The 25960-nt window shown below is 40.8% G+C and overlaps 2 protein-coding genes across 3 annotated transcripts; both read left to right on the top strand.

The window, feature by feature from the left end:
• Positions 1-1447: 1447 nt before the first annotated feature.
• hps5 (HPS5 biogenesis of lysosomal organelles complex 2 subunit 2) lies at positions 1448-14118 on the top strand. 2 transcript variants are annotated; one of them, XM_016673777.1, is made up of 23 exons: positions 1448-1635; positions 3034-3146; positions 3888-3998; positions 5258-5322; positions 5427-5619; positions 5885-6015; positions 6431-6649; positions 6725-6796; positions 6889-6977; positions 7257-7435; positions 7745-7903; positions 8135-8294; positions 9121-9238; positions 9582-9728; positions 10123-10191; positions 10292-10845; positions 10962-11082; positions 11889-12038; positions 12130-12249; positions 12500-12613; positions 12718-12824; positions 13092-13383; positions 13750-14118. In XM_016673777.1, the coding sequence occupies exons 2-23, from the start codon at positions 3039-3041 to the stop codon at positions 13808-13810; spliced, it is 3339 nt and encodes a 1112-aa protein (XP_016529263.1). In that variant the 5' UTR covers positions 1448-1635; positions 3034-3038; the 3' UTR covers positions 13811-14118. The 2 variants fall into 2 exon arrangements, with proteins under 2 accessions (XP_016529263.1, XP_007556988.1); XM_007556926.2 differs by having other exon boundaries at positions 3004-3146.
• A 1501-nt stretch (positions 14119-15619) lies between these two features.
• Positions 15620-25795, top strand: epx (eosinophil peroxidase). Its single transcript, XM_007556925.2, has 17 exons — positions 15620-15821; positions 15900-15987; positions 16048-16138; positions 16208-16383; positions 16526-16658; positions 17363-17492; positions 17581-17787; positions 19181-19547; positions 19623-19783; positions 20358-20616; positions 20697-20867; positions 21523-21760; positions 21832-22043; positions 22111-22275; positions 23311-23394; positions 23470-23566; positions 24295-25795. Exons 1-17 carry the CDS (start codon positions 15813-15815, stop codon positions 24350-24352), a joined length of 2646 nt encoding a protein of 881 aa, XP_007556987.2. The 5' UTR covers positions 15620-15812; the 3' UTR covers positions 24353-25795.
• The last annotated feature ends 165 nt before the right edge of the window (positions 25796-25960 follow it).

Below are 25960 nucleotides of genomic sequence, written 5' to 3'. Positions count from 1 at the left end.
GTACCCGTCATTTGGAAGGTAATGAATTAACCATGTGGAGCTAACAGTGGTTTTTACACGAATGGCTTCCAGGACAAGTTTCTCCTCTTGCCAATCCACACTCAGCCAAATACATTACAACTAAAAAGTGCACTTCAAGAAGGAAAAAAACAACTTTAACTTATTAAAAATGGTAAAGACATTTCCTATTTGGATTTAAAGAAAAATAATATTGAATAATTTTAGTTTTTACCCTCATAGCACCCCCCATGTGGTTTTCCTGGGCTGGGCAGAAAGCCATATTCCCCATATTACAAAGCACTAGGAAAACAATGGACTCATTTAGACAAAAAAAAAGAAAAGTTTTAGTACATTTGCTGTTGCTTCATTAGAAAAAAAGTCATAAAAACCTTAGAGAATTCCCAGGACAAAGTAAAACAACAGTGAACTACAAGCAGTTGTTGAAAGCCACGTGTGGGTCATTTAACCGGAAAAGCAGAAGTTTGATCTGGGAATAAAATCGAAGCAAACTTAACTGCTTGGAACTGTAGTTCCAAGTACTTGGAACTGTAAACAGAGAAAAAATGTCTGTTTACAGTTTTGCTAAGAGATAAGCCTGTTGATTTACTAAGAGATAAGCCTAATTACTATTGGCAAAAAATTTAACTGCATTGTTATGTACTGAAGAACAAAATAGTTGTGTGTCTGAATGATTTGACATACAAGTATTCAGTGGTGAACATTTGTTTTACATTTTTTACTGCCGCTTTATGAAAGGCAGCCATGATGGATTTGGAGATCAATGTTGATGTCACCCACCCTCTTTTCTCTTACCACAGCAACATTTCCCCCCCCAAATTGACTTAAAATAGCAAATCTGTGGCGGATAGTGCTGAAGATTAAGATGATGGCAAAGAAACTTTACAACCTCAAAGATGTGAAGCTCCTCGCTCCAAAGATAAATTATTAAAACATTAATGGAGATATGCCTCACGTGGTAAGGTTTGATTGTTGGATTGCAATACATATTTTTCAATTGGTTATTGAAAATGATTTTTAAAAAATGACATGCCGTTTTAAATGAAATATAAATAAAAAACCTTTTGTACTTTATATTGTTTTATCTGTTGATGGATATCCGAAACAAACGTTCACATTTTATGTCAGGAATAATTTTGCTCTTTATTTATAGTGTGAAATAGGTCTCGGTTTGGGAATTATGTTTAATTTTCTCTGCAGAAAATAATGAGAACGTGTTTTCTCTCCAAGTTTTATGTTTTACCTCCTTTTACATAAACAAATGAGAGAGAGAAAAGACATTTATACCTTTATATTTGATAATAGATGCATGAAGACCACTGATCTAGAATAATGCACAACATTTTGGTTAATTCTTTTATTTTGCGACTTTAGGAAGTTATTTACTTTTTGATGCTGAGAATGTAGAGTTCTGGTTTCTGAACATGCTGAGCGCCTATAAGGAAACTGCAGCGCCGCTATCAGGAAGTGTCAACACATCAGCTGATTTCTGTGGACTGAGCTGTCACGGGTGTCCTGGCTGACCCCCCGGTCAGCAGTCAGTGGGGCTGACCACTGACTATCTCCGGGGATGTAATCAGAAGTGTTAACGCTGGACAGAGTCGCTCCGTCCATCCGGTGAGTTCAGGTGTAAAAACAACTGGCAGTTTGTTCTAACGGCTGTGTTTGTGCTAGCAGCATGCTTGCTAACCCGTTGCTATCACGGTTTAAAATGAGACTCCAGCGAGCTGACACTGAGCAGATGTCCTCGTCATCTTCCTAGAAACAAATTGACATTAAGTAGAAAATGTTTGAAAAATCAAAAGGCGCGTTTTTTTAGTAGTTTTTGGTAGCAGTGTTAGCAGCAGATGGGTCTCGTGATCCAAACTGCCTTGAATCAATGGCTCCATTCTCAGCTCACAGCAAACCTCAGCTGTTTTTCCACTGAAGACAGTGGACTAAACGTAGACTTCATTTAAACAACAGTCATTCTTCATTCTATAGGTAGTCCTACTTTAGACGTTTTGAATTTGCTTCGGTTTAGACCAAGCAAAGCTTGTTTGTCCTGTTTTTAAGGTTGCATAATACGTTTTATAGACAGAATCTGATGTTCATACTTGGTTAGATTAAGTCAGCTAAAACACCAAGGTGAAATTTTTTGCCAAAACTGTTGAAAGTGTGAGAATGTTATTGATTTGCAATGTGATTAAATGCACATTTGTTTTATCTTCAAGTAACATTTAGGATACCTCATCTCCAAACACAGAGCAGTGACATGGAAAACAAGATGTAAAAAAAACATGTTCCATCTTTTCATGAAATACTTTCCATTCTGGCTTGTTTAGGAGTTTATTTCAAGAATTGTAAGTATGTTTGAGGAATTTTGTGGACCTCCTTACAACAAAATCCAATCCTAACAGTAGAGTGCTCGGAAATACCAGGAGAGTGTAGGAGGTGACTTTAGTATCTTCTCTCTTGCTTTTTCAACCACTGTGAGTTTAGGAAACATTGCACTGACAAACATTAGTGTAATGTTTGTTTCGAAGCATTTCTCAATTTCTCCTCATCAACTGTGTCCCAACAGTACAGGTTACAGTAAATGTAGTCGGTCACAGGTTTAGTTTCACTTCTGCTTCCTCATGAATTCATGCAAAACCAAAAGGCGTCAATCCAGGACAAACTGTATCGGGGTGTGTAGCTTGTTTGCTGTCGCAATGGTGTTCGATCTTTGTTGGTTTCAGGTTCTCCTTTGTGGCTCTAATGAGTAAAAACATTTCTGGTTTTCAAAGAAAATCTCTACTAGGTTGTGGTTTCTAAACCAGCTCACTGTTTTACACAAGCTGCTTTTCCTTAGACTGCAGAGTAAAACAAAGTCACGGCTGGTCAATTTAGCAGGGCAGGTCCTCTGGTGAAAGTCATGCGACAACGTCACATGTCTCCATGGCAGCAACGACGCGCTCTGACGTAACATGTTATTGTTGATGTCGTCACTCTCTTCTCTCTCAGACTTTGACTCCGTTGTCGTTGGATCTGCAGCGAGGATGCCTGTGATACCGGTTGTGCCTGAGAACCACAGTCACCTCCTGGCAGAGTTCGACTGCCTGGATCCGCTCCTCTCTGCTCTGCGTTTTGACTCAGGCAGGCTTAAGGTAGAATCAGCCATCAAATCACATCTAACGAATCGTTCCAGTTGAAGACTTTATAGTAATTATTTGCCATTCTACAATATTTTTGAGTAATGCAGTGATGCTTAATAAATTTAAGTGTTACTGAAAGGCTCATTTATGTCAGTAACTCAATTTATGTTATGGTTACTGAAACACAGATTAATTGCATACAAAATTAAAATGGTTAATTATGATGATTTTTCTGCTTATAGTTAGTTAAAAAAAACATAATTTTTTTTATTAGAATATTTACATGAGACTGATAAATGACTGTATATGTTTTTCAAATCTACCTCTACAGTTGAATAAATGTTCAGGCATCAGTGATTCAGTCCTATTAATGCAAATCATTTAAAATAGGAAATACATGCAATATATTGGTGACAATATGTTACGATACCTAAATTATTAAAAAGCCTATCTAACTAGTGAATAAAAGTCAATATTTCCATCTCAACAACAAGGTTTTATTGAAGGTGTTTCTTCTGGTTGTAGTTGCTGCTAGCAATTGGAAGAAGTTCGAGTTGCTTAATAACTTGACCACTTGCTCGTGTCTGGGGCAAAAAATATTTTCACCAAATATGTTAATAGAGACCCTTACTGGTTTAGTTCAGATTATTCCAGTGCAGGGTATGAAATAATATATTTGCGATTATATTGTGCATCCGTACTGTGAGAATGTCTGGGGTTGACTCGTTTTATTGTGGCTTTGTTGCCTTTCAGTGTACCTGTCTGGCGGTGTCCAGAAAGTGGCTCGCATTGGGAACGTCAGCAGGAGGGTTGCACCTCATCCAGAAGGAGGGCTGGAAACAAAGGCTCATTCTGACTCACAAGGTAGATGTTTGAGGTTTTTGTCATGTCAGCTGCATATTAAGTGAACTGTTACAATGTTTGGACACAGATTATAGCTATCATCAAAATATGAAAATTGGACTGACCTTTTTTCATACTTTCTAACATTACAATCACAAACTGTATTTTATGTGATGGACCAGCGCATAGTATGGAATAATTCTGATGTGGAGAGAGAATTTATAAAATATATATATATATAATCTGGTAAGTTAACCATTTACTATTCAGCCTCCTTCTCTCTGATGCAATCCAACACAGTTTTCTTTTGTGTTACTCAGTTTCACTAAAAATCCAATCCAGCAGTAGATTTGACGACACTAGTTGTTTAAGACACCATAATTATGTTTTATGAGGTAAAGAGGTGGTAAAGTTATTAACTACAAGCAAGAAGATGTTTCATTGCCAAAGTAGCAAATGTCAACAAGAAACAACTTTTTAAGTGAAACCTTGTTACTGAGACAGAAACGGGAGAATTTAAAAAAAAAAAAAAATTCTCCAGTTGTTATTTGTTATCAGGGGTTTATGTTTGCTGTCAACCCAGTGCAGAAAGACATAAGCCAGTTTAATTTCTTGTTAGTCTGTTTATCACAAGACATTCATCAACATTATCAGGTGTTGCATCTTTCTCTGTTATCGTTCAGCCTCACCCCAAACCTTCCAAAGTCCATTGTTCCACAGGAACACGGTAAACATATGATAGAAGGTGATCTGGGCAGATGAAGGCAATTATAAACTGTTTTTACTTAAATCCAAAATACCAGGTAAAACGTTAAACTAACACTACACAGAGAGTACATCATTCCCACAGTGAAAGATGGTGGGGGCAGCATCATGTTATGGGAATACTTTATGTTCAGCGGCGATGGAAAAGCTGATTATGGTTGACGAGCAAATGGATGAAGATAAATATGGGGAAATTCTGGAAGAAAACCTGTTGGCGTCTGTAAAAGAATTGCAACGGGGGAGAAGTTACAGCTTCACACCGGACAGCAACTCGAATCATAACCAGAGATAAAATATTATCAATGTGGTTGTATTTAAATTACGCTAAAAAAAAAAAAAAACAATTATGAAAACCATGCATCGTCTACCTTCCACTTTGCAATTATACACTCCTTTGTGTTTGTACAAATAAAACGTATTTGAGTTCATGGTTAAAGATCAAGCCCAACATTAAGCCACTGGACAGAGGAGCGTTGTATCTATATTTAACCTGGTATGACCTTCCTCTATCTCAGGAGGGATCTATCACACAAGTGGCATGTTGTCCTCATGATGAAGATTTTATTGCAGTTGCAACAAGGTCAGTCCTTTTTCCTGAAACTGACATGTTTGTCATTGAGTGAAATTATTTTTTTTTTATTCTTACATTGCCTGTTCTCTGTATTCTCATTGGCTGTCGTCCAGTCAGGGTCTGGTGGTGGTGTGGGAGCTGCAGCTGGAGCGGCGAGGTCGTCCGGAGCGCGTCAGCGTGTCGTCGGAGCACAGAGGACACAACATCACCGCCCTCTGCTGGGATACAAGCACACTTAGGGTTTTTGTTGGGGACTCTGTAGGCAAGGTGTCGTGTCTGCGGGCGGGATCATCTAAACTGGGCAAGGTACTGACAAGGATGATGTTTTTCTTCTACAAAAGAAACCAAATAAAAAGCTGGTATTCATACAATTATAAATCTTCTTCAACTGCTTGGTAGATGCATTTATTATCTTTCTATACTTGTTTTATTGTGATTATTTTCTTGAGCCCAGCAATCTGAACCAGTGTTGCTCCTACTTTCTGTGATTTTTGCCATTTCCATTTACTTTATTGTAGACTTGTCAAATGTGTGCCCAGTCCAATTATTTCATGTTCTTTCTTTCCTCTAGGGGTCAGCATTTGTTATCTTTCCCATCCAAACTGTTACTACTGTTGACTCCAGAGTGGTTCAGCTTGGATATCAAGATGGGCGCCTCCTAGTGTCTTCTCTCAGCCGCTGCTACCTCTGTGACACAGAGAAGTGAGTAGCTTTGAGCTTTTCTCTGTCTTGGGAATCTTTCCTGAGTGCAAAAACTGTCATTTCACAAAGATATTGATAGTGTCTGAAAATTAGACAAAACACAAACTGCATCTTTTGCTGTGTAGAGCATTGTAGCGCTTGATTTGCTTGGTTTTACAAAGAATTTTCCATTTATTGTTTTGACATTTGCCTTTTTTAAGTTAATTGGAAACTTTGGTGATCTTTTCTCCTAGTTGTAAAGTATCAAATGTAAAGTCTTTCTCTGGTTTATCCTCAGGAAAAATCAGAGAAAGAATGATTTAAATCTTTAAGTAGTATTTGTTTATTTTTTGTCTTCTTGTCCAGCATAAATTAGCAACTTCAGAGGTTTTTCTTTTCTTTTCTTTTTTTTTTTTGCTTGGTTTTCTGCCTGTAGGGAGAAATTCTGGCGTGTTGGGAATAAGGAGCGTGATGGGGAATACGGAGCCTGCTTCTTGCCCCAGAGTAGGGGGTTATTAGTGGGACAGCCCCCGCTGCTGTACTGCGCCCGGCCGGGGTCCCGGATATGGGAGGCTAATTTTAATGGCGAGGTTCTGAGTACTCATCAATTCAAAAAGCTGCTCGCCTGCCCACCACTCCCTTTAATCACTTACAGGTACAATTTATCATAACTTAATGTGTTACAATTAAGGCAGGACTTATAATGTGCATTATCTACCTCTTTCTGCAGAAACGAGCCAAATTACAATCCAGCTCAGAGTAGTCCGCAGTCTCTCGGCTTCCCTAAACTGCTTTATTTTGGGTAAGATCAAAAAGCTTTTTCGAGTGTCGGTTTTTATCTGAGTTGTGTTACTTCCTGGAAACCTGTCTTTGGTGCTTCATGTATCTTTGCAGAGATCAAAATCTGCTTACTTGGACCGATTCGGCCGTTTATATCTTCACACCTCAGAATGGACAGGTCCTACTGTGGACTGAAGTTAAAGGTTTGTGTTTCCCCCCTAAATCGTTGTAGCACCTGACAGGAGGAACTCAGCTGGGAAATTATTGTTTCACTACAAACTTTGTATGCAGTGATGGAATTAAATGTCGTGTTGACATCCATTTTCTCCAACAATGCACTTCCATTTGATCACATAATCATTAGGAATCAAAATTCAGAATAATCCCATAAGTCCTTTTGCAAGAACGGCATGCAAACTTTCCTACGTTTCTGCGTACTTTATATTCCAAATGAATGTGTTTGAATTGAACTTTTCGTTTAGACGTGGCTGACATTGCAGTCCACCGCAACGAGCTGTTCTGCCTCCACGGCAGCGGCCGTCTGTCCCACCTGTCTTTGCTGTCTGCGGAGCGCTGCGTGGAACGCCTGCTGCGTAGAGAGTCCTGGACTCTCGCTGCCACCGTCTGCTGCATGTTCCAGCACACGATCACGACGAGCCGGGTAAGACGTACGGTGAACGACTTCATCTCTGTGTGGAGTGTAAGGAAAGACTACTGTACAGGCTTTCCTGGTTTTAAATATTTATATTCTTGCTATTCTGTGCGACCAAATAATAAGATTACCTAACTGTTAAGCTAAACGGCAAGATTAGAGAATTAATTCTATTCAATTAAGTAAATTTTTTCAGTTTTAAATCACAACAAAATGCAATCCGGCTGCATTTGTGGGAAAACTAAAATGTCCAAATAAGTTTAATTCACCAGGTGCCGTTCGAGGTGTGATTTAAAGAATCTGTCTTATTCAATTCAGGCCAGGAAGTCCATTCCCATCGATCGGCTGGAACACCTGAAGTCTCAGCTCAGCTCCAGCGCGCAGACAGAGCTGATCAACCAGCTGGAGGAAGTGATCCTGAAGATGGAGCCGCTGGATTCTGCATCCAGCAGCCGCAGGAGCAGCATCTCTTCACACGTGAGAACAAATCTGGTTTAAGAGTCCTGCTCATGACAGAAACGCGCTTCTTTTTAATTTTATGATTATGATTTTTCTTGGCTTATTTACAGTGGATGCTCTTTAGCTAACAAGTGAAAAAAGTCTTTCGTTCTAGACCGTTTTGCATCAACTACTAAAATTATACTTGAAAGTTTGATTGCGTCATATTTTTGCAACTAGAAACCAACTGTCTAATCTGTCATCATCCAGGAGAGTTTTAACGTCCTGGACTGTGGGATCTACCGCGTGATCAGCCGCAGAGGAAGCCAGTCGGACGAGGAGACCAGCTCCCTCATGAATCAGTCTGTGTCAGAGGAGGAGCGACTGAAAGAGTTCAGCTTTGTCCAGGAGGAAGACCAGGTGGATCATGGTAAGAATTTCAGCCGTTACATCCAGTCGCAGTCAGTGTTATAAGGTATTGGCATTCTCATCTGCTTTAGATTGTTCAAATTTAACATTTTGGCATAGAATCAGGTTCTTGTTGCATATTTTTATCTTAATTCTGTCTTAATTAGAGCATGAGAGGAAAAATCTCTCCACCTGAATATAGTCAAAATTAATATAACTAGCGAGATCAGGAAACTTTGAATGTGTCTTAAAGATCATTTTCTCTAAAAAAAAAAAAAAAGTTAAAGTCATGTATAAAAACTAAACATGGTATCCTGTTTACACTTTGTCTTGTTTCTTTATTTACTTTTCTCTTTTTATGTCGCCTCTCTATATAATTGTGATTTGGGTGAATGCCTGAAGCAGGAGGAAACCTCTTTTCTGCTTCTGATTATAAGCGTTAACAAAGAGTGAAGTTATTTTCAGTTTAACACCGTCACACAAAATAACACCAAAACCTTTTTGCTAAATCAGAAATTGGAATTTGAATGAATGACTGATAATAACTTGACTCTTACTTTTTGCAAATCTTTTTTCCTTTGCTGTTGCGCCTCCTGAGTTTGTTGTAAATAAAGCTGAGTAATCATGAAAGGGCCTCATTTCTGCTGAGTTGTTGACATAAAATATCTCATCTGTTCCATTGCATCTCACATTTTTGTCGCTTTTTTTTTTTTCTGCGGTATTTGATTTCCAATCTTGTCTACAATCTTCCTCCGCTTGCATTGTTGCCCACTGCCTCTCATCATTCCCCTCCAGCACCTCCATCCATCTGTGTTTTTCCTCCCACTCCTGCCCCCATCTTCACTCAGATCCACAGAGCGGAGAGCGGCTGGAGGCCGATCGACCTGACCAAGGCCTGCAGTTCCACCTCCCACTTTCATTCCGCACCAAACCCCCCCGCATAGCTTTGCAGGCCGTTAAAGACAGGTGAATGAAAACCAACAGAACGCTTGAGCTATACATATGTGGTTTATAATACAGATATACCAGTTTATAATATTGTTTTTATCATAAAAAGAAATGAAACTACAGAGCAGCTGTGCTTTGGACGCCCTACTTCCTCATTCCACTGAAAACAAAAATCTGTTGTTTTTTTTTTTTTGCCTCCACAGATGTACATTTGTTGACACATTTGTCAAATTTTCAGTCTGAGCATCCCACATTCATTCTTCATATGAAACAGTCGGATCACAGTTCTGCTTCTTGTCTGTTTAACTACTGAACAATGTGAGTTTATTTTTTTTTTTCATTCCCTATTTCTTTTCATTAGCGTTTCTAGTTTTGTCAAGAAGACGACGGAGAAGATCAACACCCTCCAGATGAACTCTGAACTCCGACATCGGCCTGAATTTAAAGAGGGCGCACAGCCCGACACGTTAGCCGGCACAGCATCGTACTCAGACGAAATGGAGAGCGAGTAAGTAGAGATCTTTAAAATATCACCTAATCCTCTGTGCTTAACTACAGTTTTTCTAACGTGTTCAAACACCTTAATTTTTTTTTTATGTTGTTTTAGGCGCTTCAGTGTATTTTATTGGGATTTTATGTAATAAACAAACACAGCTGATGATGCCAAGTGGAACTTCTGATATACAGTCAGAATGGTTTGAAAATAAATGAGCTTACTTGTACTATATCAACCTGCAGATATGTATAAGAAAAAAAACATGGGGTTTACATGACAGCATATGTACATATTGTTTCTTTATCTTGTATTTTTTTTCCTCTAAAGTTTACAGTATATATTTGTATTTAACATCTTATGTGACACAGTCTGAGCAAGTAAATTTGATTCTGATATTTGTTTTCAGAGTTTATAATGAAATGTCAAACGCAGAGGCTGATATGGATGAACTTCGTTCAGCAACAGAGCAAGCTGTGTAAGTACTACACCACATTTACCATGTTATTGGGTTTTTTATGTTATTGTTGCTAATAGCACCTCTTCTTTGACTAATTATTATGTTTTCCATCCATCAGCTCACAGATACAAGATCCTTTGGTGCTCCTGGATCCAGTCTGCCTTAAAGAAGCTCTGATGGAGTGGCTCCCTGTGTTGGAGCGAATCCTGGGCCCCGCTGCTCTCCTGACGGCTTCTGTAACCAATTCCAATCTGGATGGATCTGGAGAAGAGAAATGGGACAGGGAATATCTGAGCCCATGCACAGAGCAACAAAGAGAACCATCAGAAAGTGTTGCAGAGGAGGCAGAGCTGGGAGAAAAAGAAGTCCTCTGTGAGAAACAGCCGACGGTCGACATGACTGAAAATGCCTCTTCCCTGGAGAATCATCCGGAGCCCATCCGAGTGGCGTCTCCTACGCCTTTACCATCAGATCTGGAAGCTAATCTCAGCGAGCTGGCCACTCTTTACACAGAGCTCAGCTGCTTCAGGCACCAGCAGGAGGTGCTGGAAAGCGCAACTTTCCTGCGTCGCTACTTCTTCCTTCTGGACCAGGAGCGAGTGAGAAGAATGTGCCTTCTTTGTTATCAGCAGCAGCCCGAGATGATGAGCTCATTCTCTGAGGCCATGCTAGGTTAGAAGCTTGTCTTTAAAAATGACAAACATACATGTAAAAAAAAAAAACCCCAGCAGTTTTAGTATTTAAAACAATCAATTAATGTTACACAACATTGTTTTTGTTTCACCTAGCGCTCACTCAGTCCAGTAAGGTGGTTGAAATTATTCAGAGAGGAGATTTGCTGAAATCTCTGCGAAGCCTCAGAGAGCTGCAGCCTTGGCGTGCGCCGCACCTCCTCGCTCACTTCCACAGGTACGAATGTGTGATTTTAAAGTATTAACGTATCTAACATACAAGGTGTCCGTTCATTGTTAAAAAAGTACGTGTGTAAAATTAACAACTTAAAATGTCTTTAAATTATTATTATGTTAATCAGATGGCTTAAATGTTATTGTCACATGACTAATATCGTATACTTTATATTGGGGGATTTTGTCACTCAGACCTTTTTTTGTCAGGCAAATGTTTGACATCATTATGTTCTGTGACTCGAGGTGGTTGATGCTACTGCTAACTAGCTGCTAATATACACTTGCTTGCTATCTAGCTACCTTTTTGGTATCTGCTATGAGTAAGTTCAGTTTTATCGCCAGTTGATTGGATGATGATGCGTTTTGTGCAAAAAAAAAAAAAAAAAAAAACAACAAAACAAACTTTAAGCTTTGCACTCTGGTGGTTAAGGCTGTAGACAGCCATTGTATGTGAAGCACAAAGCTGCTGCCAAGAGCCACAAACCCCAGAAGGTTTTAGTTTCACTGTTTTTGCTTTTCTTGATTGTAATGCAGTCGGACCACCCAACCATCCCCATATTTATAGTTTTATTGGTCTTAAATTTCATTCAAGGTTGCATTGAAAAGATCTTTAAAAGTCTTAAATTTGACTTGCTGAAACCTTCAGATGCCCTGATATATTTACTGACTTGCTGATGTTGTTTTTGTTTTTTTTTAAACAAGACGATGTGTTTTAGACATTGTTGAAAAACTGTTTTGTAGGTGGTTAATCCCTTGCAGCAGTAATGTTGGACCTTATTATACATAAAATTTTCTCTTATATTCCAGGCTATACGAGAAGCATGGTGAGGCAGCTGTACGCTCGTTTTCCCAGTTCTATCCCATTATAACTCCTGCTGACGTGGAGACGGTGGCTCAGCGAAGCCACTTCCTGGCGTACCTGGATAATCTTGTACATTCAAGAGCTGAGGAGCACAGGTGCGTTTTATATCTTTGTGGGGGTTTTTTTGTAGATTAACATGGATACTTTGCTGAGTGAATCTATATTTCAGCAAGTTTTTTCTGTTAGGTTGTCATTTCTTCAGTCGCTCCTTGAACCTGAATCGCTGAGACAGGATTGGCTGGAGCTGGCCCTGACTCACGATGCCCCTCAACACGCCGATACCCTGACCTCTGATGGAAGGCCCAGGTATTACACTTTCACGTGTTCAATCATCGGAAACAGAATTTTGAGACACTGACAGAAATCGACTGGTGTCCAAAATTAGATGATGTCCAGCTTGATTAACCTGGGTGGGACACAGTAACACTCTTTGGTTGTGAACTGTGTGATTGAGTGAAGAACATCTAATTTTAGCAATTGTCAGTTTCAGTCATGTTTAGAGTAAAGACAAAAGCACAGGAATGTGAGAAGATGAAAAGTGTGTTTCCTGCTGCAGGTGGCGCTCACACTGTTTCACCTGGGGCTACGGACGTTTCTTGTCTTTGCTCATTCGACTTCCTGCAGACATTTCATCTAAAGAGAAGATGAATGAGATGTGCCGCAGTCACGGGTATTTCTGATTTTTTTATTTTTATTTTTTCCACCAAAGAAAAACTGTCTAGTCTTCATGATGTTGGCGGTATGCCACAACATGACATGTCCATGCTTGTGCAGGTACTGGACGGGTTACCTCTACCTCTGCAAAGAGCTGCAGCATCGCACTGAAGCATTTTCCACCATCTGTGAGCTGGATGACCTCAGCCTCCTGGAGGATCCTGATGGTAAAACTAATCTCTGCGTTTGACGAGTACCTCTAAAAATGAACTAATATTGATTTTCACATGTATGTAATTTGGCAGTTTGTAGACAAAAACTGCTTTGATTGAATTGATAAAATATTGTTTTAAGCATTCAACTGGTTTTTGAAGGTCTGCTTTAAGCGGCCCTCTAGAAGAAAGAGGGCCACTTAAAAAGCTGCAGTGGGCCAGATTTGGCCCCCGAACCTTAAGTTTGACACATGTGCCTCTGATCATTCCACACGTTTTCAGGTGTTGAACCTCAGAACCTGGACGAGTGGAAGCTGCTGATCCAGCTCTCTCAGCAGTATTGCCGTGTGGCAGACCCACCGCCGGCCACAGATGTCAACGGGAGCAGCTGGTCCAACGGCGCCACGGACTGCGAAGGACGGATCAGCCCGGAGAGTCTGACCCTCCTGCTGGCTCGGACTCTGGGGCCCGACCGAGCCCTGGAGCTGCTGCGTGAATGTGGAGTGCAGGTGGTCCTTTCAGCCCACTCCAAGCTGGTGTGTGACCTGCTGAGAGTCGCAGAGAGGAGGCAGAGGTGGGTCAGACTGTCAATGAAACAATGTAGAAAAAAAAAAAGAATTTTTTCTATTAGATATACAGAAATAGTCTAGTAAACAACATCCTACTTTGATCCATCTGTTTTTTTTTTCCTTGTTTGGTTGAAGCTAGGAGTAGATTTAAATTATTAACTTTAAGATAAGATAATTCTTTACTAGTCCTGCAAGTGGGAATTTTAAGTTTGTTTTTTTTTAAAGATATTTTATCATTTTAAGACATTACATGCAGGTTTTGTGTTGTGATTAGAAGCTAAAACACATTTGAAGTATCTGCAGTAACAGATTGGAGTCTTAAAAGGATCTTTTCAGAGTCAAATATGTTTTGTCTTGTTTATGATTTTCAGGGCGATGATTCAGACCATGCTGGAGCGTTGTGATCGGTTCCTCTGGTCTCAGCATGCCTAAAACCTGATTGGTGCATCAATCCCTAACTTAACACCTCTGTGATTTCTGTCTACACAAAAAAAAGATACTAATGCTTTAGTTACAAGTGTTGCCTTTTTAACGCCATGCCATTGACTATCAGTATTCATGCATTACTTTGCATCGTTTCCTGTCTAATATTTCAGACTGTTTTTGCATGCTTGCACATTTATCTGTATTAAAGGCCAAAGAAATTGTCTTGCTCCTTTTGAAAAAATATACTTGAATTAATTAAACGATTGTGTTAAAAGCAGTTTTTATTAGTTGAATAAAGTTGACTGTAAAAACGGTTTCGCTTTGTTTGTTTTAGAGATTGAATGCTTTTAGTGAAAATGATTGTGATCAAAGTGTTTTTGCTTGCATGTATTAAAGCTGCAGCTGCAGAAAACGTTCTTGCCCCCATAAAAAAAATGTTTGTTGCAAAAAGGGAAAATGAACAAAGTGAGCAGAATATCAAATATTACTTCTCTGGCTGTATTTTATTAATTTAAAAGCAGCTTGTTTCTCCACTCCCAACATCAGAGGACAAGTAATGTGGGTCAAATGCGATCAAATTAATAACAGAGTAATGAAATGAGGTCAGTGACCCATTTGATGCTATCACACACCTGGAGGATCAAAGGGGTGAGTTTTTCACCACATCACATTTGACTTTTAAAGGCTCCAAATGGGAGAAGTCGCTGAGTGAAGACTCCCACTGTAATTAACTGATTATCGTTATGGATTTTCCCTCCTGTTTTTTTAATGTCAAGTTTAGCTTCATTATTTCCCAGAATCCCTGCCTCCCTCGTCTTCCCGTCTTCGTTGGCACAGGAATGATGAGATTAACTCTAGGCACGACACAAACACGACTGTACTAAACATACAGAGACTTTCAAAGGTATGCTCTGACATTATGCAACAGTTCATCTTATTCATTTATTTATTGGGAGTTTTTGTGATAAACGTGCAGAGGAAAGAAAAGCTTGCATAGTTTTCAAATGTGCATTTGTGTTTAGTCTGATACGTCTATGTAAAGTTGTGGTGACTTGAGGTTTGTTAGAATTTTATTAGTGAACAAACATGAATAACTAAGAAACAGCAGATGGAGAGAGGAAGTTGTGGAGAAGTTTAAAGCAGGACTAGGTTCTTAAAATATCTCAAGCTTTGCAAATGTCATGTTTAATACTGACTACTGATGTGCAAGATGCATCACTGGTCACTGTAAAAGAATCCATCTCTAAAACACAGGAGACAGTGGATGAGCTAGAGGAGAAAGAGCCATTAACATGTAAGGACAAGAACAAAACAATACAATGTCTAACTTTGTCTGAACCACACAACATCCAGGTGAGGTCTTCTGATTGTCAGAGACCTCAGAAGGTAGCTGAGGTCTCTGACGATCAAACGACAGAAACTGTAGGCTACAAAAATCAAAGTTACGACAACTCTCAATCCCCATCCCTTCACTTTACACTTATCAAACACAACCACAAAATTTACAACATGTACACTTTCTGCTTCAAAAACTGGAAAACCAAAGCATCCCCAATCCCACCAAAATACATTGAAGTAGTTGGCTGTAAAGTAATCTGGAAAAGCTCTGGGGTTGTTCAGGCACTTTGTCAGTGAAACACTGTTTTTCTCTAAATTTAATTAAACCGTAAAACCTCTGGCTCTGGCCTCGGTGTTGCTCTCTGAATTGTTATGAGGGAACTGTACAGTTCAGGAATTTATTGGAATTGTTGGTTTGACAGAAGGTTTTCATCGTGGGCCAGAAGACAGATTTGAAAGGTTTTTGGGTGGAGGTGGGGAGCCCGGCGTTTGATGTTTCCTGGCTGTCACCAGAGGCAGCGATAAGGGGATTCTGCACATACCTGTTATCTCCGCTGCCTGTGTGTCCGCGACACTATAACACCCGATGCCTCTGAGGACGAGTACGAGTGAGGTCTGCTGTGATCACAACTCATTTTCCAAGCATTGTTGAGATTTGACGACTTACAGAATGCCCATAGTGAGTTTCTCTCTTTACTGCTTTTTATCCAACAGCCTCATGCAGTTTGCTTGAATCAGCCACATGTCTCAATTTCAGATGTCAGCATCTCTAATGGGACTTGCTCTTGTCCTGGTCGCCTTTCTGGAGCACACTGTGATGAGCACAGCATTTGGCAACAGCTCAGGTAGGAGTTTTAGTTGATTATTTCTAGAAAGAGCCACGCTGACTGTACCTTTGTTCTCAGAAACTGCATATTTGGGTTCACCGTACGTCCGTCGGGCTCTTCAGAGAGCCATTGAGCTGACTGATGCTGCTTATGTCCACACGTCTGAGAGGTAAGACCTCTTGATTATGGGTTAAGATAAATCTGAAAGAGTCTCATTGGGAAAAAATCACATTTTCAGGGTGAAGAAGTCTTTTTCTGAAGGTGTCCTGAAACCCAGTGACCTGCTGGCCCAGTTCAAACAGATTGAAGCCAGAACCCAGACTCACATTCGAGCTGCTGAGCTGCTGGACAACACGGTGGAGCTGATCCGAGAGATGGTCTACACCAACACCATGATGCAGCCCAAGCCGTATGGTACCAAACACATTTCTGAACCTGCAGCTCAGTAAATGCATCTACTGTTTAAACAGTTGCACATTTTATTGAAACTCAAATCTAAATGGAGGTTCAGGGCAATTTTAGCTTTTATAAAATGCTGTTTGTATTTATTTCTTAGAGCTTTTGAGTGAAGGAGACGTGGAAAATCTGCTGCAGATGACGGGCTGCTCCGCTGAGCTGCACAGCCTCAGCTGTCAGACAGACTGCATGTCTGAGCGCTACAGGTCCATCACAGGCGAATGCAACAACAGGTGAGAGTGAAGCCACCGATATGCAAAACCATCCATAATCATTAAACCTTTTATTTACGTTTTAACTTGTTAAAACCACAGACTTCGAGATAGTTTAGTTGGATTTTATGTGATAACATTTACACAGAGTAGCGCATGACTGAAGTGGAAGAAAAAAATATGCATTCTTTTCAAAATGTTTTACAGATAAAACATTTAGCACATTTAAAGATTTAGATTTATTATTATTATTATTATTATTATTTCTCTTTGCAAAGCAGCTCAATCTAAGCCCAACACATTAATATCTAAAAGTGAATTATTGCAGTTCAGGCTGTTTATTAGCGCAGATGCGCCTCTGCCCCAGACTCTAACGGGTTTTATTGCAGTATTGCCCTGTATTTAGCTTCATCCATGTTTCCATTGACCAGCTTTCCTGTCAGTGCTGAAGAAAAAACATCTCCACAGCATGATACTGTCACCACTTTGTAGATCAAATGTTTTGAGTGAGATTCTCCCACCTGAGCTGTGGCTCTGCAGCTTTTCCAGCCTTCTTGGTTGCATCTGAATTGTCCTTTTGCTCAGTTTCAGTAAGTGATTTGTCTTGGCATATTTGCAGTTGTGCCATCCTCTTTCTATTTCCGGATGATGAATTTAGCAGTACTTTTACGCTGGTCTGTTATATAAAATCCAAATAAATTATGTCTGTTGTGTTTCCCGTTCAGACAACATCCGAGATGGGGCGCTGCAAACATCCCATATTCCCGCTGGCTGGCTCCAGAATATGAGGATGTGTGGGGGACGCCCAGAGGCTGGGACCCTGAACACACCTACCATAATGCCAGCCTGCCTCCTGTAAGGGCCCCGCTGCAGCTCACGCTCTCCCCCCCCCATCTGTTTGCCTCCAACTCCATCAATGTCCATCTTTTTTTTAATCATCCAGGTGAGGCTCGTGTCGCAGGAAGTGCTGTTTACTCACAATGATAAAATCTCTGTGGACTCCACTCTGTCCCACCTGCTGGTGGACTGGGGTCAGTGGATAGACCACGACCTGGTGCTGACCCCTCAGAGCCCCAGCACATCCGTCTTCAAGACGGGCGCCGACTGCGCCCGCAGCTGCAGCCGGGACTCGCCCTGCTTCCCCATTCAGGTGCACTTCACTCCCTGCTCTCGTTTGTTTCACAAATTCTAATATGATGCGTTATGTGACGTTTTAGAGTACGATCACTAAACGTTTTGAAATTACGCCTGCTCTGCTTTTGTGCAACAAGGAACTATTTATCGCTCGGTGTGAAGTAACTCCTGAGAGAACTGGCTTAGGAAAAGGAAACCTATTCCTCTTTTTAAGCTGTAAAGTTCTCCATAAATCATTGGACTCTTTTGCTGTACAATCATTTATAGATGCCTTAAACAAGGACATGTTCACATCCCTTAAACGTTTTTGCTATGTATTATTTTACACCTGGTTTTAAGTTCTAGCCGAGGCGTCTGCACAAACTAAGGAGCTGTTTTTGCACTCAGTCCAACTAAATGAAACTCCGTCAACGTTGCATAATCTTTTGTGAAAAGAGAAGTTAAAACATTTTAATGAATGTCTGCTGTAGGAAATCAGTGATCATCTTTAACGAACCACCATTTTTACAAAAATGTTTTCAAAAAGAGGATTGATAGACTTTCTTCATGGAATTCTGATGTTTGTGGAAAAAGATTTAAATAGCAAAAGTACATAGTTTCCCATGTAATCATAAAAAGTATTACTGAGACTTGTGCTGTTGTGGAAATTTAATGCTGGATTTATTACATGGATTTATTACATACGAAAAACAAAAAGAAAACTGCTAAAATCTGCATTTGTTATATATATTTTTTTTAATTTGTTTGTTCTGCACTTTTTATTTAGCAAAAATTATTATGAGCCAATGTGGAAGATCCAAAGAGCCAACACAAAAGTAGAGCATTACTCCTAAGTGGAAGTTATGCTCCACTTAGGAGTAATGCTTTCAGCCTCCTTTACTCTGATACCCCTAAACAAAATCCAGTGCCACCAGAAGTCACCGGAAGATTACACAACGTGTTGTTGTGTAATCCTGTTGTTGTGCAAACACCTCAGAGGTTTGTTGCAGACCAAGAAGCAAAACGGATTGGTCAGGAGAGTGCAGCTCTGTCCACGACTGTGAAAACAAAACCTTGACAGAACATGAGTTTGTTTGCAAAGAAGAATAGGAGTAAAATCCAGTATCTAGGTGTGTCTGTCAAAATCCCAATGAAATATATAAAAGTTTTTCTGTGGTAAAATGTAAAAAAATACTGCATACTTTGGCAAGGCTGTTTATTTCACACGAGGCAAACACAATTTTTTGTGCATATCAAGTAAACTCATCTAATACTAAGAACAGTTAAAGAGTAAATGGACTTATCACTTTTACAGTTTTCTGCAGTTTCTACTGTTCTACAGTTAGATGGCTATTATATTTATCATGGTTAGAAGTGAATTAACATGGAGCGGATTCCTCTGCAGCATTAAAAGTTAGAATTTCCCTCAGATCCCGCTATCCGATCCTCGCAGCGGCATCCAGAGCTGTATGCCTTTCTTCCGTTCCGCTCCCAGCTGTGATGACGGAGTCCTGCCTCCTCGCCAGCGGGAGCAGCTCAACGCCATCACCTCCTTCGTAGACGCCAGCATGGTGTACGGCAGCTCCCCCGGCTTGGCCTCGGCTCTCAGGAACCACTCATCTCCTCTGGGCTCCATGGCCCTCAACTCCCGGCACTGGGACGAGGAGCTGCCGTACATGCCATTCATGCCCCGGGTGCAGGCTCACCTGGACCCCTGCGGACCCCGTAACTTCTCTGCCGTGGGGGAGTCGAGCAGATCGGCACTCAGGGAGAACACCACTTCATGCTTTCACGCCGGTGAGCAAGTGAATGTTGTGACTTATTCTGCAGACTTGGATGCAGGTAAAACTTTTAAATATATATATTTTCCAGGGGATTCAAGAGTCAATGAACATCTGGGACTGATTGTGCTGCACACACTCTTTCTGAGAGAGCACAACCGGCTGGTGAAGGAGCTGCACCAGCTCAACCCTCACTGGAGTCCGGAGACCCTCTATCAGGAGGCCAGGAAGATAATCGGAGCCATCCACCAGGTGTCTGCAGCAGGTCCACCAGGTGTCTGCAGCAGGTCCACCTGGTGTCTGCAGCAGGTCCACCAGGTGTCTGCAGCAGGTCCACCAGGTGTCTGCAGCAGGTCCACCAGGCGTCTGCAGCAGGTCCACCTGGACTGGGCGTCTGCACACTTCACATCCAAACATTCAGTTCAGCTACACAGAACTCAGAGTCATAAATGTTACACAGCCATAAAAACTGTTAGGATCATATCATATCTTTAATCCAGACACATACGGTGTCTGGATAATAAAAATATATTAAAAAATAAGATAAAAACAATAAACAAGGCAATATTGTTCACTGAGTCGCAAATAAATGATGCCAATCATATTTAAAAGATCAATTTCAAAATGTCAAATTACAAAGTCACATTTTTTAAAGTTATGTTTAATATATAATTTATACAACATTAACAACTGAAGGCAACATAGTTACTGTATTGTGCTGTAAATTGGCGCCAAGTGCCTGGAAAAATACACAATGCTCTTCTTTTAAACCTGGTTCATCCACATCCGAATCGCTCCAAGCCGGTTTCCCATTTCCTTTTCCCAGATCCTAACCTGGGAGCACTACCTGCCTCGGGTGCTTGGTGAGAGCGCCACATCCCAGCTGATGCCCCCCTACCAGAGCTACGATCCAGACGTTGACCCAAGCATCGCCAACACGTTTGCTACGGCGGCGTTCCGTTTTGCTCACGTCACCGTTCAGCCAGTAGTGACGCGTCTGGGTCCAGGTTACACCTTTAACCCCGAGTATCCCCCTCTGCCTCTGCATCACTCTCTGTTCGCTTCGTGGAGGGTCGTACAGGAAGGTAACCAAGGTCCTTTCTGAAACCATGTTAGTTAAGTTTTAGTGTTTGTATTTCATTCTCTCCTGTGGTTATTGTTTTAGGTGGCATCGACCCAGTGCTGCGAGGCATGCTGCTGTCTCCCGCCAAGCTGCAGACTGCAGGTCAGATGATGGTGGAGGAGCTCACAGAAAGGCTGTTTCAGGCACAGGGGGGGATGCCTCTGGACCTCGGGGCCCTGAACCTGCAGAGGGGCCGGGACCACGGCCTGCCCGGTAACCACCTCACCTCACAGACACAGAGCGTGGCTTCTTTATCGCATTACTTTGAGACCAAAATCAAGCAATCAAAAAGTTTAGTCAACATTTAAACTGCTAAGTAAGGAGGGAAACTATTTCCCCACTTGGAAATATGCACAATATTATCGGCATGTATCGGCCGATGTAAGCTGTAAAATTTAATATCAGACGTTGGCCATTCTGTCAAAATAACTCATCGATATAAAAGGCGTTGTTTTCATATGACAAACCAGTAAAAATGATGCCTGCAGCACAACTTCAAATTTACACTTTTTAAGCATTGTCATTGTCTTAGAAAGAGCAAACGTCATGAATAAATTTGAGATCAAGCAATGCAAGTTGAAAGTGTTACATCATTTTCATCCTTCTTTTTAGCATTTGCATTTGGTAGCAGGCTAAATTGACAAAGATAATGTAGTATTTTAATTCCACAGTAGATAAAACCATATGTTTCCAATAAGTAGGTATAGGGAAACAAATATCGGTATTGTAGTTTATCGGTCAAATGGGTTTTAGTAATTCAGCAAATTGGATATCGACCAAAAATCCAAAATCCTGCATAGGTATTCACAAGTCTCTGTTTTGTGTTTGAAATGTATTCTTCTCATCTTATGCTCTTCTCATCCATCAGGGTACGGCGCATGGCGCCAGTTCTGTAACCTCTCTGTTCCCAACACGATGTCAGATCTGGCCGAAATTTTGGGGAACTTCACTTTGGCTCGTAAATTTGAGCTTTTATACGGAACCCCGCATAACATCGACGTGTGGGTCGGGGCCATATCTGAGCCGGCTCTGCCCGGAGGACGAGTGGGACCGCTCCTGTCCTGCCTCCTGACCAGACAGTTCAGAGCACTGAGAGACGGCGACAGGTCTGAGTCAAAAGAGCCTTAGAGTGATTATACAGAGAAGTGGAGAGTTTGATCTGTTTTTCTCCATCCAGGTTCTGGTGGGAGAGAAATGGAGTTTTCACCAGAACCCAGAGGAGACACCTGCACAACGTCTCACTGTCCCGCATCATTTGCGACAACAGCCACATCAGCCGCGTCCCTGTGGACCCGTTTTCACGCACCGAGAGCCCTGAAGACATGCTGGCCTGTTCCCACCCGCTCATCCCCCATCTCGACCTCGGCCCCTGGAAAGAGCCTGACACGGGTGAGGAAGTGGGGAAAAGAAAAGAAAATCTGTATTTTTATGTTTATAAAACTCTTGTCTCCTCCAGATTCCATTTGCGGCCCGATACCCAGGATTCACTCTGGCTACTCTCTGCTCTGCAACTCCACGATCCTTTATCAGTGTCAGGTTGGATTCAGGCTGCTGGGCTCTGCATCCATCAGCTGTGACGCAGAGAGCCAGAAGTGGAGCTCCCCGCCTCCAACGTGTCGAGGTAGAAGAAACATTTCTGCAAATGGTTCACATAACCCAACAAGAATGTTTGTGAGGCCGCTTTAACAAAGCTGATGCTTTCCTCAAAACCCTGCTGTGTCTAATTCTGTCGTTAGATTACACCCTCAGATGGAGGATTGAAGTACGACAGGCAGCATGTGCCAGTTTTATTTTTAAGAGGCAGAATTTTATGTACCGTATTTTCCGCACTATAAGGCGGACCTAAAAACCTTCAATTTCCTCAAAAGCCAGTGCGCCTTATAATCCGGTGCGCCTTATATATGGACCAATATTGAGCCATAACAGATCTAGCAACTACGGTAAGCAGCCGCTGACTTCATTTTCTCCCTTAGAAGAAGAAGCGCGCTATGCATGCTGGGATAATGGTCAGAACGATGGTTTGTTAATAAAGTTTGACTAACCTATCTACCTACAACCGTCTATAATCAGGTCATCTGCAGGTCATTTAGCAGTTCTAAACCAACATGCTGTGCGCGAACAGAGAAGGGTGACCATCCTCTGGCCACGCCCCGGCCCAGTCGCAGCAGGCTCTCCTCACCGACCGGAGTCAGACTGTTTTGTTGACATTCACTCTAGTGCAGCTCCATCTAGTGGATGCATAACGTAACTCCAGCCTCTACTGTAGCGTCTATTCTATGCGCCTTATAATCCGGTGCGCCTTACAGTGTGGAAAATACGGTATACAAAGTCCATTTTTGAAATAGTTACATGGACTAAAATATAAAATAATAACAGTGTTAAAGAGCAAAAAAAAAAGAATATAATTGATTCTTTTACAGAGAAAAGGTAACAATAATCTCATAACTCAGTGCATAAGTTCTTTTTAGTAGATTTTTTTGTTGTTGCTTTATTCAGTTCTTTAAATACCAAAATAACAACTGTACTACATATATAACTTCATTTAGATCTGAATGTATTGAAAAAAGGAATTTTGATTACTATTTTATGTCTAACTGTCTCTGTATAATTTTGGTTTGATACAACGTATTATATATGTTCAAATCTTTCCTTGTAGATATTAATGAGTGTGAGGATCTGATTTCTTCTTGTCCACAACATCTGGAATGCTTTAACACGGCAGGCTCCTTCGTTTGCTCAGGTCAGTTCAGAACAATGAAAACGTGGACGTATTAGGAACGTGTGTCGGTTCTAATCCCAAACCGCTGTGACGCAGAGCGCTCCCCGCTGTCTGCGGTCTCCATCGTGGCTGCAGTGATGGTGGTGATGGTTGGCGCAGCCGGCCTGCTGCTGCTCCTGTTCTGCTATCGAAGGTGAGCTAGCAAATGTTGGAAAAGATCTCATGTAGTTTTTCTCGCAAAGGTTTTCACTTTTTTTTCTTTTTTTTTTTTTACAACAAATTACTAGATCAACACAAGATAGTGAACACATGTGAAGTGGGTGGAAAAAAAAGGATGCATGGTTTTCATTTGAAAGGGGAGGAGTGTATTGAGCTTTACTCTGTTACGCTTGCAGGAATTATAGCAAAATCAACTTCCCTCAGAAATCACCTAATAAAAAACACAATCCACCCTTTTAGCTACATCTCTACATCAACCTGGACACACTTTATTCCTGTTGCGGTACATATTGTGCTGAGGGAAACCATGTTAGAGTCAAATAGAGATGGATGGCGCTGTCAAAAAGGAATCCTGGAAGAAAAACCTGCTAACTTGAAATGTCAAAGTTTAGACTTAAATCCAGATGAGAATTATTTTTCAGAGACGCTCTCCATCAAGTTTTGCCGAACATTTTTTAATTTGCAAAACAGAAGAGAGAAAAATGACTCTCTGAATGTGCAAAGCAGGCAAAACGCCCCCAAACACTTCCAGCTGTAACTGAAGTAAAATGAAGCCTCATATATAAAATGATGAAACCCATTTATTATTTTCCTTCCACTTCACAAGTGCTACTTTGGTCTGTGGCATCAAAGCGTAATAAAATACAGTTTAAAATGTTGTGTACACTTTTGATTTAATGTCAATTAACTTGTTTCTTGCAGATATTTTCCAAAGTCTGAAGAGTTGATCTCTGCTGAATGTAGCCAGGAGAAAAGTTGACCTCTTTTAATTTGTTTTGATATTAATCTGACTACTCTGATGGAAAATTTTTGTCCCATTTATAAATAATGTTTTCACAAAGTGTCTGAACAAGTTGTCGTTTAATTGTAAGCCCCTCCCCACGTGTGATGTCACGTTTTGTCCCCACGTTACGACGGCGTCCATTCATAAAACCCCGGGCCAAACTATTCGTACTCGTCTCCGGCGGTTTGTGTAAACAAGTCACGAAAACAGAAGCCGTTTTAATCCGGAAACTGGCAACCTTACAGGAGTGATTGCTCCAAAAACAGATTTCCTAGTCTTAGTGTGACTGAGCCTGCTTATCGCTTACAAACCTGTTGGGCAACCGTGGGGCCAGAGTGTTTTCCTGTCAGGCTGACCGGAGAGAAGAGGCAGCCTGACACCTCACGGCACCACAAACATGTCCGCCATATTGTCCACGCTTGACTATGGAGCTAACCAATTCACCACTTTGTATGTCATTTTTGCATTATTTATTAAACCGATAGAATTTTGGACAAAGGAATACTTATAATCAAACTGAGACAGTTACTAGTTACATTTACTGGAGTTACGTTTTGGTAAAACTTCACATGAAGTATTGCTTTTGGGAACAGCTTAACTTCTTATTCTTGAGTAATAATACAATGTTGCTTAAAATTTATTTTGAAATCATTTGTATCAATTTTTTGCACATAACTTTATATCTTTGACATTTTGAATCAGATGTTACTCAGTACTTGAGCAGCGTTTTTACTAAATACTTCCTTACTGTTCAGTAATATTCTTGGACGGCGACATTTTACTTTTACTTGAGGGCAATTTTTGGCTACTCTACCCTCCTTTTCAAGCTGTTGAGGTGAAACTACACCTTAATGTTTCTATGACGCGATATTTAAACACTCCTTGTAGGTGGAGTAAGGAAGGTGGGGTCAAGATTAAGTCGCTGTGCTTAAAAGAGGTGAACTAGCAATTACTTATTGAGATTCTATGTTACACTATGAATCAAGTGTGATCCAGAACAGACATTTTTCCTTTTTATGCTCACAGTACATACGTAGTTATTTTTAGTGAGAAAACATTTGAAATCAAATTTGAAAGTTTATGGTTTTGACAAATTTTCTGGCCAAAATTCTAGACTTTTCTAAAGATTTCCAGAGCTTGAGGCAAATCATTTGCACTTACCTCAAAATATAAAATACGACAGGGCTCCTGTGAATTTAGGGTAAATGTTTCTACAGCTTTAGCATCTAATGGAAATATCTATATAAGAAGGAAACAAGGAGGGACACAAGAAATAAGTGGAGGTAGAAAATAAGAAGCAGAACCAGGACAAAAAAATTTAAAAGGATAGAAAGGTGCAGGGAAGAAGGAAGGACGGCCGGTCGAAAGGAAGGAAGGAAAGAGGAGGGTGGAGAGGCAGGTAAGACATAAAGACACAAATAAAAGAATAAAGAGCACAAAAAAGAAGGTAGGGAACAAGGATCCAACAAAAGGCAGAAGGACAAGACGTGGAATAAAGTTGCATTAACAATTCCATATTTTCCCAGTGTATCGCTTAGTTTGCTTATACCTCTGGCCTGCTCTGACAGGCAGCTCTTACAAATG

This window comes from Poecilia formosa, unplaced genomic scaffold (assembly GCF_000485575.1).
Source record: "Poecilia formosa unplaced genomic scaffold, Poecilia_formosa-5.1.2 Scaffold81, whole genome shotgun sequence".
In the NCBI taxonomy this organism is placed as follows: Eukaryota; Metazoa; Chordata; class Actinopteri; order Cyprinodontiformes; family Poeciliidae; genus Poecilia; species Poecilia formosa.
Note: the sequence above shows the minus strand (reverse complement) of the source record. Positions and strands in the feature narration are given on the sequence as shown.

What these genes read in the sequence shown, in the direction of transcription:
- epx (XM_007556925.2), top strand. An exon ending in AGCATTTGGCAACAGCTCAG is followed by an intron (nt 15,988 to 16,047) that starts GTAGGAGTTTTA and finishes CTTTGTTCTCAG; the next exon opens with AAACTGCATATTTGGGTTCA. An exon ending in TATGTCCACACGTCTGAGAG is followed by an intron (nt 16,139 to 16,207) that starts GTAAGACCTCTT and finishes TCACATTTTCAG; the next exon opens with GGTGAAGAAGTCTTTTTCTG.
- hps5 (XM_016673777.1), top strand. Translation starts at nt 3,039, where the DNA reads ATGCCTGTGATACCGGTTGTGCCTGAGAACCACAGTCACCTCCTGGCA. An exon ending in TTGCAGGCCGTTAAAGACAG is followed by an intron (nt 9,239 to 9,581) that starts GTGAATGAAAAC and finishes TCTTTTCATTAG; the next exon opens with CGTTTCTAGTTTTGTCAAGA. An exon ending in TCAAGAGCTGAGGAGCACAG is followed by an intron (nt 12,039 to 12,129) that starts GTGCGTTTTATA and finishes TTTTTCTGTTAG; the next exon opens with GTTGTCATTTCTTCAGTCGC.